The sequence below is a fragment of the Talpa europaea genome (assembly GCF_964194135.1).
Source record: "Talpa europaea genome assembly, chromosome: 15".
Taxonomy (NCBI): Eukaryota; Metazoa; Chordata; class Mammalia; order Eulipotyphla; family Talpidae; genus Talpa; species Talpa europaea.
In genome coordinates this window covers 63,723,523-63,737,340 of record NC_140083.1, presented here as the reverse complement: position 1 = coordinate 63,737,340, position 13,818 = coordinate 63,723,523, and the positions used below count along the sequence as shown (strand labels likewise).

Here is a 13,818-nt window from a genome sequence, read left to right as displayed (position 1 = left end):
CTTGCCTCCCGCTGCTCCCCACTCTGGCTCTGGTGAATTCTCTCACCCTCCTGCGCTTCTGACTGTACCCAGTGCTTGTATAAATAAATCTTAAAAAAAAAAACAATCGACTTCATGACTTAAAAAGATGCATTTTATTTTTTTAAATAATAAATTTTATTTTTATATTCCCCATACAATTGCAGCCCCCCCCATTCTGATCCCAATCCCTCCCCTCCCGCCCCCGCCCCCCTAAAAGTGTCTCTGGTTCATAGTTTTTTGTTGATTTTGATTTTCAATTTCTTATAGTTATTCATTTTCCTGGTCCCTTATTTAAGTTTTCTAGATTCCTGCTATGAGTGAGACCATCCAGTATTTTTCTTTTTCTTTCTGGCTTATTTCGCTGAGCATGATCCCTTCCAGCGCCATCCATGTTGCTGCAAATTGCATGTGTTTATCTTTTAAAAAGATGCATTTTATTGCATGCAAAGCATAATTCAATAAAGGCAAATTTTAAAATGTTATGATCAAATTAAAGGAGACTATAAACAGGTATCACAAATAAATGCAGTGCATGATCCTAAAAGTGGAGAAAACACCTATAAGACATCATGTGACAGCTAACAAAATTTGAATGTGGACTGTATGTGATATCACAGCACCAGATAAAACCTAAATGTCTTCATTTTGATCGCTGTACCTTGTTTAAGCAAGACAAAGATCTACTTCTTGTAAATTATTTACACAAAGGGACATAATGGTCCCAATTTATTATCGAATGGATCAGCAAGAAGGATAGTATACAGCAAAATATAAACAAACTGCAAGTGTAGGTAAAGATGACATGAGAGAACGTTCCTTGAACTGTTGTATCAACTACTCAGTAAGTTTAATATCATGCAAAATCATGATTTTAAAGATGAGAGGTAAACACTTAAATGGGAAAAGGGGAATATAACTGTTATTTTTTTTTAGTTCTAAGAGTCAGAAGATATTAACATAATTTATCCTACCGATAAGAAAAAGACCTAAGCTATTTTTCAGTGTTATTGCGTTGGGGATGGTTCAGGGAAAGAGAAGGGTGACTGCTCTCCAAAGACAAAATCTTCTTCTTCCCAAGAAGACAGGTAATATCTAATCTCTTAAATCACAGTTTCAAAGAGCATTTCCTTACTCTTCCAGCCCATCTGTTTCTACAATGGACTTAGTCCTGCAGTGAAAAACATTCACTGGTACGTGACCACAAGCTAGACCAGGGAAACAAAAAAGTGACAAAATTCCATTTTCACCTTTTTCTCGTGGTACTTTCTTGAAGCAGAGAAATCATCATCTTCTCACAGACACAACTGTAGGTGTTAGAGCACTCAATAGCTTCTATTCTTGTTGAAGTCAAAAATGCACATTTTCTTCCCCCAGAAGATGAAGTCAATTTTGTAAAATGACTGTAGAATAGAAAACATACATGGTCAACTGTTTAATTCTGAAGCTTACATTATAATTGTAATTAATTTTTTAAGTCTGTTGCCTAACAGTCTGGAATATGGAAATGTTAATATTAATAACATTAATATAAAGATTTTCTTTTGTGCTTAGTCCATTAAATAGAATTATAACCTTTTGATCAAATTCACTTTCACCTCTTTTATTCCACATTGGGAATTTTGGTCAAAGGCAAAATTAATTTTAGTATTGCTATGAGATCATGATACAGGTAAGTGTTTTCTTGTATTTTTTTTCACAAAAAGTGAGAGATTTAAAAAGGAAAAGAAACTATATGTCTATGGCAGAGAACTAGTTTGTATGCATATACCTTAACAGAAAAAAGCATAATTGTAATATAGTCTAAAGTGAGGTTGCCTAATTGATACTTTTATTTTGTTTCCTTTCCTTCCCCACCCAAAAATAGTAGCTATTAACTAAAATAAAACAATCCATTAAAAAATATCTATAAGCAGTACTTCCATTTCATCAAAGTAGTAGATTAGGTGCCAGAATTATTTCCTAAAGAAAACAATTTTTTAAAGATTTATTTATTTATGCATACAAGAGCTGGGGTACAGGCCAGAGATACAGGGGATGAGAGGATTCACCAAAGACAGATTGGAGAGCAGAATAGGCAGACTGATTGAAATACACTGCTGAGGGGAGCAGTGGGCGAGACAAGAGAGGTCTGTACACCATGTGGGTTAACTCCCTGGCCAGGGATCGAACTCGTGCTGCAGTGGCTGCTGATAGCTTCATAGTGCTGACACTTAACCCCTTGTACCCACAGGAAGGCCCCAGAAAACAATTTTTTTTCTAAGATTTATTTTTTATTTATTTAGATTTATTTTTTATTTATTTTTGTGCAGACAAAGTAGAGTATAGGCCAGAGGTGTGGGGGCTAAGAGGATTCACTAGAGACAGAGTGGGGAACAGAACAGAGAAAAATACTGAAATACACTGCTGAGACGAGCAGTAGGTGAGACAGGAGAGGTTTGATGTGCTATGTGGGTTAACTTCCTGGCTGGGGATCAAACTCATGCCTCACTGGCTGGCAATATAGCTTGATAGCACTGAGATTTTAAGCCCTGTTACACCAGGGAGGCCCCATAGAAAACAAATTTAATGCTGGTTTTAAAAAGATTTCAAATCTTCCTGAATAAATTTGCAAAATGACAAGAAGCAGATCTTATTCATAGAGAGGGTTAAGGAAAAGGGCAACCTAGAAGATTAAGTGAAGCACAAATGTCAGTTTCTTTCTTAATTGCCATCATTGGCTGAGTAAGGAATTCTACCCAAGACTGGGATTCTAAATAGGAGCCAAGAGACACAAGGTTGAGGGCAAAGGGATGCATCTTCAGTAGGACCCACCAGAAGTGTCTTGAACTTTGAGGTTAAGCAAGAGAGAAAAAGAATAATCCCACTGAAGAATACAAAAATACAAATCATCCCTCAAGTAATTTGCATTTGCAGAATATTTAGGAATATTTAAATCTACTAGGAGAAAAAAGAAATAAACAAATAAGGGAAATATATTAAACTAAATAGCTTGTAAGCCTTTGGCAGAAAATTTATGTGTGTAACCTAGGAGAGGTGTTAGGTAAAGATGCAGTTAAGGAGAGCATATATGTGCTGAACACAGGAAAGGAAAAAAGAACCGAGAGGCACTAAATGCCATACTCAAAATATACATGATGTGTGCACTCAACATTCTGGAGGTCTCTGCCCAAGAAACACCAGTCAGATCCACAGCTGCTCATTGTGACCAGGTGTAAATGTTCCTGCATTTCCCAAATAGAGAAAATGTGCATACAGACATATGAACCTCTGTCTTTTGGGTCCATTTACTCAAGTTTGGTCCCAAGAACTAACTCATCGTCAGGAAAGGGTTATGCAGCAGACCAGGCCATATGAAGATTTAGTAATCCAAGATTCAAGTGACCCTTTACCCACTTTACCTTACCCCAAGTGTAACAATTTACCCCAACCTATCCAAGTGTGATGAGCTACCTTTTTTCTTTCTTCTTGCATAGTGCTATGTGTTTAAAACTGATTTAATTAGCAATGCAATTTGAGTATCTAAATTTAGCCTGCAAGCCATCCTATGACATCTGGGATAATCCGCCTATGGTACACTTGTAGGCTACAATTATATCAAGGTCATTTCCTGCATGACAACTTGTAGAAGTTTACAGCCCAGAACTTGAAGGACCAAATTTAGAATTTAAAGTGTCCTAAGGCGGGCCTCCCCAGTGGCACACGGGGTTAAGCACCACACTATAGAGCAATCTGCAGCCTCTGCAGCATAAGTTCGATCCCCTGGCCAGTCAGGGAGCAACCCACATGGTGCAGCAGACCACTCCTGGCTCGCCCGCTGCTCCCCTCAGCAGTGTATTTCAGTCAGTCTGCCTGTTCTGTTCCCCACTCTGTCTCTGTGGATCCTCTCATCCCCTGCATCTCTGGCCTGTACTCCAGCTCTTGTATGCATAAATGAATAAATCTTTAAAAAATAAATAAATAAAGTGTCCTAAGGAATCCAGCAAAAGCAGATTCTGGAGGAAGTCACCCTCATCAGTCCTCAATTTCAAGACCAGATCAAAAAGAAAAAACTATCACTAAACACCATAAAGGAAATGGCATCATGAACAAAAGCCAGCAGAAACAATAGATTAAACCCACAAAACTTCAAATAATAAAATTATCAGATATCAATTACAAAATGTTTTATAGAAATAAAAGACATCTCAAAATATGATTAACTAGAAAGATATTTGAAAATACAAAACAAAATTCATAGAAATATAATGGTTAAGATTTTTAAATAGTCATTAAATAGTTTAACAGCATATTATAATAAATGTAAGCCAAGAGTTTACAAAATACTATGCTTCAAAATAGGACGAAAGTGAAGGAAGATATGTGTGTACATGTGTGTGGGCTCACATGTATTTATACTTTAAAATATTATATACTATGCAAAGTAATTTTTGGAATGTTCAAAATTCTCATTTGTGGTTTACTAGAGTAAAGTCAAGATGAGCCAATTGCTTCATATCATGATTTTTGTTTCATTTTATGAACTTCATAAAACATACTTCTGAGCATGGGTTAAGCATCACAATTTTATATTATCAACTTTGTATAATACTTCTTTTCCTTCTTAATTATAGTGCTTCCTAATGTTTGATTAAACAATGGAATGTATTTTAAAATATCAGTTTAACTGTTTTATTACAATAACATAAATTCTTTTATGTTGTGATATAAAACACTAGATTTGCATATAAATTTTGTATTGTTTTCCTAACTATAAATAGATGTTTCAAAATGAGTTAAGCTATTTTAAATAAGAGGCTTTTCAGATACAATCTTTCCAACCCCAACACCAATGTGAGTGTTTGAAAATACTCCAGAGACTTACTATCCAGAAGATGTGTCATTGTCAGTCCATTTCCATTTACATTCCTGGGAATTATATGATAATCCAATCCAGTAAGTATCTGGAGAAATCTGGGATCGAATAAAGACCTACAAAGGAAACAAAGCATACGTGACTAAATACCCATCTGTTAAATGAATGAAGAGGACAGGGGAAGGGGCCAGCAGTTTCTATGACCAGCCTCTTCTACTCTCCACATCTTCCTTCATCCCCCTGTCCTATAAACCCTTTTCCCCTCAACCCCTGCATCTGCATTCTCCTTGATCATTTATTCATGTTAAAAATGACTGCCTGCCATATAGATTATTTAAAACATGAAAAAATTTTAAAGTATCTAACAATAGATCTGTGAAATAATTTGACACTTTAGGAAACCATTCAAAGTCATGTTCCAGAAAAATATTTAAACTCATAGAAAAATTATCATTACATATTCTTAAGTGAAAAAAGGAGTCTTCAAAACAAATTTAAATAACAAAGGGAGGTATACAGTCTATAGAGTTTTCACCCATTAGAGAAAGTCTTGCTGCAGTTCAGCAGCTGAAAGGGATGAAGAGAAAAGTAGTAGCACTTGGAAATACTTACTATGTCTAAAATGTAATAGGTCAAAGGACATTTTACATAATGTTTGATTAAACGATGGAATGCATTTTAAAATACAGGTTTAGATTTAGCTGTTTTATTAAAACAACGTAAATTCTTTTATGTTGTGATATAAAACATCTATTAGATTTGCATATAAATTTTGTGTTGTTTTCCTAACTGATAAATAGATGTTTCAGGCTGAGTTTTGCAACCATTTCCATGTAAAAACACATTGTGTTTGCGTGTGTGTGTGTGTATTTTTTTAAGTAATAAAAATAATTTTGATGTTGTCACTGTATTTTCAGTTTTTAAAGTTCGTTTTAAAAGATAGGTAGTATCTTAATATAGCATATAAAATTTTTGATGATGTATTGTTACCTACAGATGCAATGGAAATCACCATTTAGCCAGTTGGTAAAACTGTTATTGATTTTATTTTCCATTATTATTTCCATTTTTCATATGAGGAAACTGAGGCCTAGAAAGAGAAATAACTTATCCATGTTCACACAGCTAATAAGTGGCAAAACTGGTTTGATCCCAGGCAGTCTGATTCCTAGATTCCTAACAGTATTTACTAAACTATGTTGCCTCAAGGTCCTGAGATGCCACCCTAGGAAGGAATGCTGGTTTCAGGCTGCAATTTACCAAAGCATTAAGTATTTCCAAAAGAAAGTCATATTTCTCTGTGAGTGGTTTTCCTACAGACTTCGTAGAAAGGGAGATGATTACAAGAACCAAACTGTATCTTCAAGGAGATTTCCATTTTGAACTAATAATGATCATCATGATAAATAAGTAGGTATTGAATGGTCAGGAAGTAGCAAGATTATATTCCTACTAACAGGCAGGAATCTCCTGGGAGACTCTTAACTATAAAAGTCTTGTTCACTCAACAGACATGATACAAAAAATAATTAAATGTCCCTCTTTCTGGACTCCTCCACCCCCACCTCGATCCTCAATACCTTGAATCCAAAGATGGTAGAGAGTTTAATAGAATAAAAATGAACATAATAGTCATGATACCAGTTCATCACCATCATCTATCTTCAAAAGAGATGATCCATAATTTTGACAAGTCTCTTTACACTTTCTCCAGGTTTTACTCTCATTGGTAAAATAGTAACAGCTAATTCCACAACAAGACCAGCGCCCTACAACATAAAAAGGCAAAACATTCAACTTCTCATCTGGTACCCTGTTAAACAGAATAGCTAAGTAAAATCTTAACAGCTACCAATAATGATAACACAAGGTTCACATCAAGAATCTAGAATGTTAAGCGATACCTGCACCCCCATCTTCACTGTAACATTATTCACAAAAGCCAAGATATTGAAACAACTCAAGTATCTATCAACAGATGAACTAATAGAGAAGATGTGATAGATATATATAATGGGGTATTATTCAGTTTTAAAAAGAAGGAAATCTGCCATCTACCATGACATAGATAAACCTTGAAGACAGTACGTTTAGTTAAATAAACCAGTCACAGAAGGATTAATACAGCAGGATTCCACATACATGAGATATGAAAAATAGTCACACTCAATGAAACAGAAAGTAGAATGGTGGTTACCAGGGTTGCCAGGGGAAGGGATTCAGTTGTCCAAATGCTATACAGATTACGTGACACCATATTATTATGTTCTAGAGATCTGCAGTATAACACAGAGGCTATATAGCTAATGATATTGAATTGTGCACTTTAGAAACTTATTGAAAGGGTAGATCTCATGTCAAGTGTAATTACCACAACAAAAATAGGACTTGAGGAAACTTTTGCAGGTGATGGTTATGTCTGTTAGCCTAACTATGGATGGTTTTATGGATATATGCTTATGTCCAAATATCAAATTGTATACAATAAATGTGTTGCTTTTTCATATTAATACTACAATAAAGTAGCTTTTAAGATAATATTTTTTTAATTCCAGAATATAGTCTGAATAAAAAAAAAATTCTCCTTTGGAAGTTTTTTTTCCTGATATCTTTTATGGTATGCCTTTTTTTTTTTAAAGATTCATTTATTTATGCATATAAGAGCAGGGGTACAGGCAGAGGTGCAGGGGGTGAAAGGATTCACCAGAGACAAAGTGGGGAACTGAACAGGCAGACAGGCAGACAGGCACATTGACCGAAGTACACTGCTGAGGGGAGCTGCGGGTGAGTCAGGAAAGGTCTGCTTGTGCTGCAGAGGTTGCGGACAGCTTCATAGGTTGTGTCTTAACCCTTTGTGCCACCAGGGAGGCCCAAGTATGCCATGTTTTTTAATAATAGAAAAAAATAGAAATGTATACCCATACCTAAATGATACTGAATATGCAAAAAAATATTTGTAAACTCTGAATCCTAAGAAAACACTTAGTAGTTGTTAATGAACCTGGTAAGTTATTCCATTGTTATACATGATAACAGATTTTATTGTATGAGATTTAGTATTCTTATCTCTTGGATATTTTAATTGGTATCATCACAGTAGACCTTGCAGATGTACTGCAGCGAGTCTATAGTGATCACAACAGACAAGTATCTTACATCAAAACAGAATGGAAACAGCATAGATATACCACTTTAAAAAGTACTCATAAAGCTTAAAAGTTGAAATTTAAGACCAGAGAAAAAGTCTCACACACATAGATACAATGATCTTTAGACCAGCGTCCATGCAAAAGGGCAGTGCCCATGCTAGTCTATGTATATTTTTACTGATCACCTAAATATTTCATGCCAGTACCAGAGTGCAAGTGTCTAATTTGCCCTGATCCAAAATGACCCATATTTTCAAGGAAGCTGACATTAATTCACCTTATGGGAATAGTAAGAATGCAAGAACTACCACTGATTTGGGGGGAAAAAATAGAACTCCACTAATGCACACATGACCCCAGGGTCTCAGTCTCACATGTTAAACAAGCAAACCCAAATATCCATGTCACATCAAAGAGGCACATATTAAAAGTTGTCCTGTAGCCAAGATCACTAGCATATATTATAAGCCAATATTAGGCTTCAAAGATTCTAAAGAAGGAAGAAATAATGAAAAATCATGTAACCGTTGATTCAAAATTTCCTTCATACCTGTATTTTGCAAAGACTCTGAAAGATTCCTTTTTCCATGACATAGCTTATTTTCTATAAAGCATAATTCCAATTTCTTTTTCTGATGAAGGGTTTCATTTTTCAGAATTTCATATTCTAAAGTCTTATTTATCAAATGTTGCTCCTTTAAGTAGCTGTCATTTTTCATAAGGTCATACTTTAGACTTAGGTTTCGTCGAATTTCTTCCCATTGATGTTTTTCTTGAATATACTGAAAAACTAAAATTGATAACATAGATATAATGCCAAAAATGTATTCATATTACTAAAATGTTCATGTTGAAGGCAAGAAAAAGCTTCACTTTGACAACCAACCCATTTCATTACTTCAATTAGTAATTTGACATTTAGAAAGTAACACCTTAACAGATTAATCATAGAAATGGAAACACTAAATTTCTCATCATTAGCAAATTAATTTAGGATATACAAAATAAGATATCTGAATAAAATTATTATAGAAAACCCTTACCATTTGGTATGTTTTTTTTTTCTTTTTAACAGCACGGCATTTACAAATATCTATTTGTAAATATCAGTTAGTCAACATTTAGCAACACATTTTCTGAGTCAAATCTACACTAAGAAATATGAAGAAACAGCACAATTATTAGTGCAGTAAATGGAATACCCACAGGAAAAAAGACAGGATGATCCAAATATATAATTTTATCGGAGTGTAATATATTACAGATGTCAAAGAATTCAAATAAAAATAAAGGTTGAATTCAAAATCATCTAATATCCATGTATAGAATCCCTCTTTTCTATTAAACCATTTCATCATTACATACTTTTTTTAAAAAATCAAAGAAAAGACATATTTCTTTTGAAATGCTGTTTCTCAAAGAATGTTTACCTCTGAGATTCACAAATTATCTAAACTCAGAAGGTAGAAAATTTTAGTTCCATGTCAGAAGGATTGCTACCATGAATTACACACAATGGTGCTGGTCATAACCACAGAGGTAAGTAAAATGAAAATGACAATATCAGGGGCAAAATCACCAAGTCACCTGGGACACTTCCTGAGCATCTCCAGGGAACCATGGTTAATATCTGCAAAATTACTGGTCATTGCTTAGGATGTATTTCAATTACTTACCCTTGGTCCCCAGCACCATGACTGTCATCAACAGAAGTAAACAAAGGATCCCAAGAGTTACTGCAGTAAGATGCCAGGACACTGAACACTCTTTAAATAAAGAAGGAAGAAAATAAGCATCCAGCGTAGACCCTGGCCTACTACCAACCTAGGACAACATGTGAAACAAAGGAATAATCTCTAAAATTTTTATGAAAATATATTATAGTAATAGATTTAAATTTGTAATCCAGTGATTACTCTCTGAAAGTTTCAGATTTCTGACTGAAATACATCTATTTTTAAAATCCTACACAAAGAATAGCTCTATAGGATTTAAAAGTATCTCTCCTACAAAAGCACAGATGGCAATAGACACAACACATATTTATGGAAATCCATACTGACATGAACATCTTGCTGTGATCGCTACTAATCATGAAGAGGAAGGAAAAAGCAGTCAATATTGGTGAGAAACTGGTAGCCAATAGTGGATATTCTGAAGCTACAAATGTGATTAAGATCACTCCTTAATGTATTTTCTAGAAATCAACTTTTCTTCCCTTTTCATTAATTCTGTTTTTCTCTGGACAAAGCTGTATCTATCCTCCTACTTTTATAGTCCTTAACACTGTAAGTTGCATCTCCGATTATCACTAAATTAAAACAGTATGTTATTCTCAATTTAGAGTTTTTGACAATATTTGAAGATGGAAAAAGAACAGGAAAAAATTAGAATGTCCCTTTGATTTGAATAACTTTGCTACCTCGCTGCCATTAAATACTGGCAAATGCTTGAGACATCTAAAAAAAATCTTTTGTCTGAATAAAAACATTGTTTTTAACATAGATTTTTCATTTCTTAAATATTCTCTAAAATTGAATTCTGTAATAAATGTATTTTTTCTTGAGATTACAGGTGGTCCTTTCCTTTTAAAGGCTCCATGAGCTCCTTTTAACCAAATCTGAATGAAAATATTGTAATAGCTTTTAAAATTTAAAGATTTATTTATTTACACATACAAGAACGGGGTGAAGACCAGAGGTGCAGGGGGTGAGGTGATTCACCAGAGACAGTGTGGGTAGCAGAATAGGCAGATGTACTGAAATACACTGCTGAGGGGAGCAGCAGGAGAGACAGGAGAGGTCTGCTGTTCCATGTGGGTTACCTCTCTGGCCAGGGATTGAACTCATTCTGCCGTGGCTGCCAGTAGGCTGATAGTGCTGAAACTTAACCCCTTGCACCACCAGGGATGCCCAGCTTCTCAAATTTATAAGAATTTATTCTCTTCTCCATTCTCACAAACTTCAAAAAATGGGCTTGTTCTAATATTCTGCCCCACCCTGGTATCAGATTACCACCTGATAACCTGAAGTACAAATGTGAACTTTTATTTCAAACATCAAGTGCTGACAAGCCATACAAGACAGGTGAACCTACTTAAAATAAATACCTTTGTCACCAGCTTTCCCAGGCCTCTGAGCACCCTCAGGACTTAGCCTGTGACTCTGTGATCCTGACGGAGACTGAAGTACTCTCACAGTTGAATAAATCATTTCCTGATCATTCATTTCTAGAGTAAGAGAAATATATTTTGCATTAAAATCCAGCAACAGGATAATTTATGTCCAAAAGAAAATCTAAATGGCAGCCTATAAGTACACAGCAGGATTAAGAGATGAGTGTATATCTTTACGAGTATGTGAATTTGTTTCTGTTAACTCCTCTAAGTGTCTAAAGCATGAGTTGATCTATATGCAAAATGTGAACTTTTATTTCAAACATCAAGTGCTGACAAGCCATATGAGAACAGGTGAACCTACTTAAAATAAATACCTTTGTCACCAGCTTTCCCAGGCCTCTGAGCACCATCAGGACTTAACCTGTGATTTTGTGATCCTGACGGAGACTGAAGTACTCTCACAGTTGAATAAATCACTTCCTGATCACTCATTGCTAGAGTAAGAGAAATATATTTTGCATTAAAATCCAGCAACAGGATAATTTATGTCCAAAAGAAAATCTAAATGGCAGCCTATAAGTACACAGCAGGATTAAGAGATGAGTGTGTATCTTTACAAGTATGTGAATTTGTTTCTATTAACTCCTCTAAGTGTCTAAAGCATGTATTCTGAGTCTGATCTATATGCAAAATGGAAAAATTTTCAATATTTCTGCAAAAATCATTTATACTCCAAGTAATCATAGCCATGATTACAGGAAAATATGGAAAGAATGAAATCTATGATTGGAGAGGCTGGATCCTATTCATTTAGCTCAAAAGGCTCAATTTAGCTCAAAATGCTTAAAATACGTAAACAAATGTGAAGTAAAAGTGATACTAACTCAAACACTGTGATACTTTTAAAAGTATTCAAAAACCAAATATTGATTCTAAACTTATGAAAATACATACATCGTGGTTTTAAAAAATTACCTACAGCAAATATTTAAACTCCTTGCATTCTTTTCAATTATAACACAATTCTACCACAATGTTTCCTAAAGCATACCCCATACACCACCTGCAAAAGAACTGAGGGCTAGCATTGCATATTGGTTAACATTCGGGATTCCAAGAAGTGTAAGAGGTGCTTAGTAAAAATCTCTTATGTTCAAGCCCAGAAACTTGTTATTTTTAATCTCAAATGATCCCATAATTATTAAAAGTTTAAAAATAATCTAGAGTATAATATTGCCAATAGAAGCCTATGTGAAAATAAAATGTTGTCAATAGATTGTTGTTAGTTAATATCCATAAATGATTCAACCTATTAATGGATATCAATATAAAGAGAAATCATAAAATATTTAAAATGTATCTTGCTTCTTATAATTATCAGTATGAAAACATGATATCCCAGAAACAGGGAGTATGAAAAACAATTGCACATATAACTAAACTCTTTTAGTTTTTTTTTAATTTATAAATTTTTCCAAACTTATTCACACTTTCCCTAATTTCCTAAGGAAAAGTAATCTTTGCTATTACAAAATCCTTCAAGATTGATAAAACAGTATGTAAATACTAGACACAAATAAAAAGTAATTTTTATTACCCAAATCTCTCTTATTTTGAGACTACAAAGTGAAAATGGTAGCACACTGAATAGAAGGAAATAGCCTTCTGTGAATGCTGTTCTTGCTTTCACATCTCTCTGAGTTAATGCAACTGCAATGAAATCAATATAGAAGGCTTTCCTATCAATCCATTATTCATGTCATTTGTAATAAAATGCCATCTTCTTGCCATCCTTCTTTCCTAGAATCTTTGTAATTAGGACCAATAAAATACTCAGGTGCCAAGACCTGATGGAAAAAAGCAGATATTACCTGTATCTGTGTCATGCAGTGATGCAGGTTGACCCAAAAATTAGGTGGAAGAATTTGACCTTTCAATCCTGGATCCCTTGGGTGTATGACGGTCTGTAAGATGGAAGGCAGAAATAAACTGTCTCTCAAAGGAACTACAACTCAAAATTTTCTGCCCCTCCTCTTGACCAAAGTGATAAAAGGAAATTGCACAATAAAGACTGATAATCACATGCTCTATCTTCTTCCATTTCCAGTAACCAATCACTTGGTGCTCTTTCAAAATAAGTGTTCAAATCCATTTTTTGAGAACTGAAAAGACTTGGGGAAAACAAGAACTAATTTTTCACAAAAAAATAGCATACTTAATAAAATCAGAAGAATAACGACAAATACCAGATGATTTCACTCACGTGGAATGTAGAGATACAAAACAAAGGAACATAATAAATAGATAGATAGATAGATAGATAGATAGATAGATAGATAGATAGATAGATAGATAGATAGATAAAAATAAACCCCAGAAATCTGACTGCAGAATTGGGCCACCAGATTGTTACGACAGCAGAGAAGCCATGAGGGAGGGCACCCAAGAGACCCTGATGGAGGAGTAGTGGTGTTTTGGGAGTGGGTGTAGTGTGATAACATATATCCGAAGAGGTGTGAACCTATACCACTTTGTAAACCATCATTACCTCAAAAAAAAAATAGTATAGTCTAAATATAAAAGTTAAAGAACAAATTATACTTAGAATAAAGGGAAAAATGAGTTTGAAAATGAAAAAAACTAGTATACTTTAAAGAAACTACCAGTAAAAACAAATG

General features: G+C 34.4%; 1 protein-coding gene across 1 annotated transcript in view; it reads right to left on the bottom strand.

Moving 5' to 3' along the window:
- The window catches only part of LOC311185415 (killer cell lectin-like receptor 5), a gene marked incomplete at both ends in the record, with an annotated part of 42,112 nt that extends 30,480 nt beyond the window's left edge, over positions 1 to 11,632 (bottom strand). The window contains 6 exons of the mRNA XM_084256041.1: positions 1,269 to 1,421; positions 4,883 to 4,989; positions 6,515 to 6,642; positions 8,573 to 8,812; positions 9,699 to 9,788; positions 11,515 to 11,632. Of these exons, the coding sequence (XP_084112167.1) occupies positions 1,269 to 1,421; positions 4,883 to 4,989; positions 6,515 to 6,642; positions 8,573 to 8,812; positions 9,699 to 9,788; positions 11,515 to 11,632 (836 nt within the window). The remainder of the gene's footprint in view (positions 1 to 1,268; positions 1,422 to 4,882; positions 4,990 to 6,514; positions 6,643 to 8,572; positions 8,813 to 9,698; positions 9,789 to 11,514) is intronic.
- Positions 11,633 to 13,818: the final 2,186 nt, after the last annotated feature.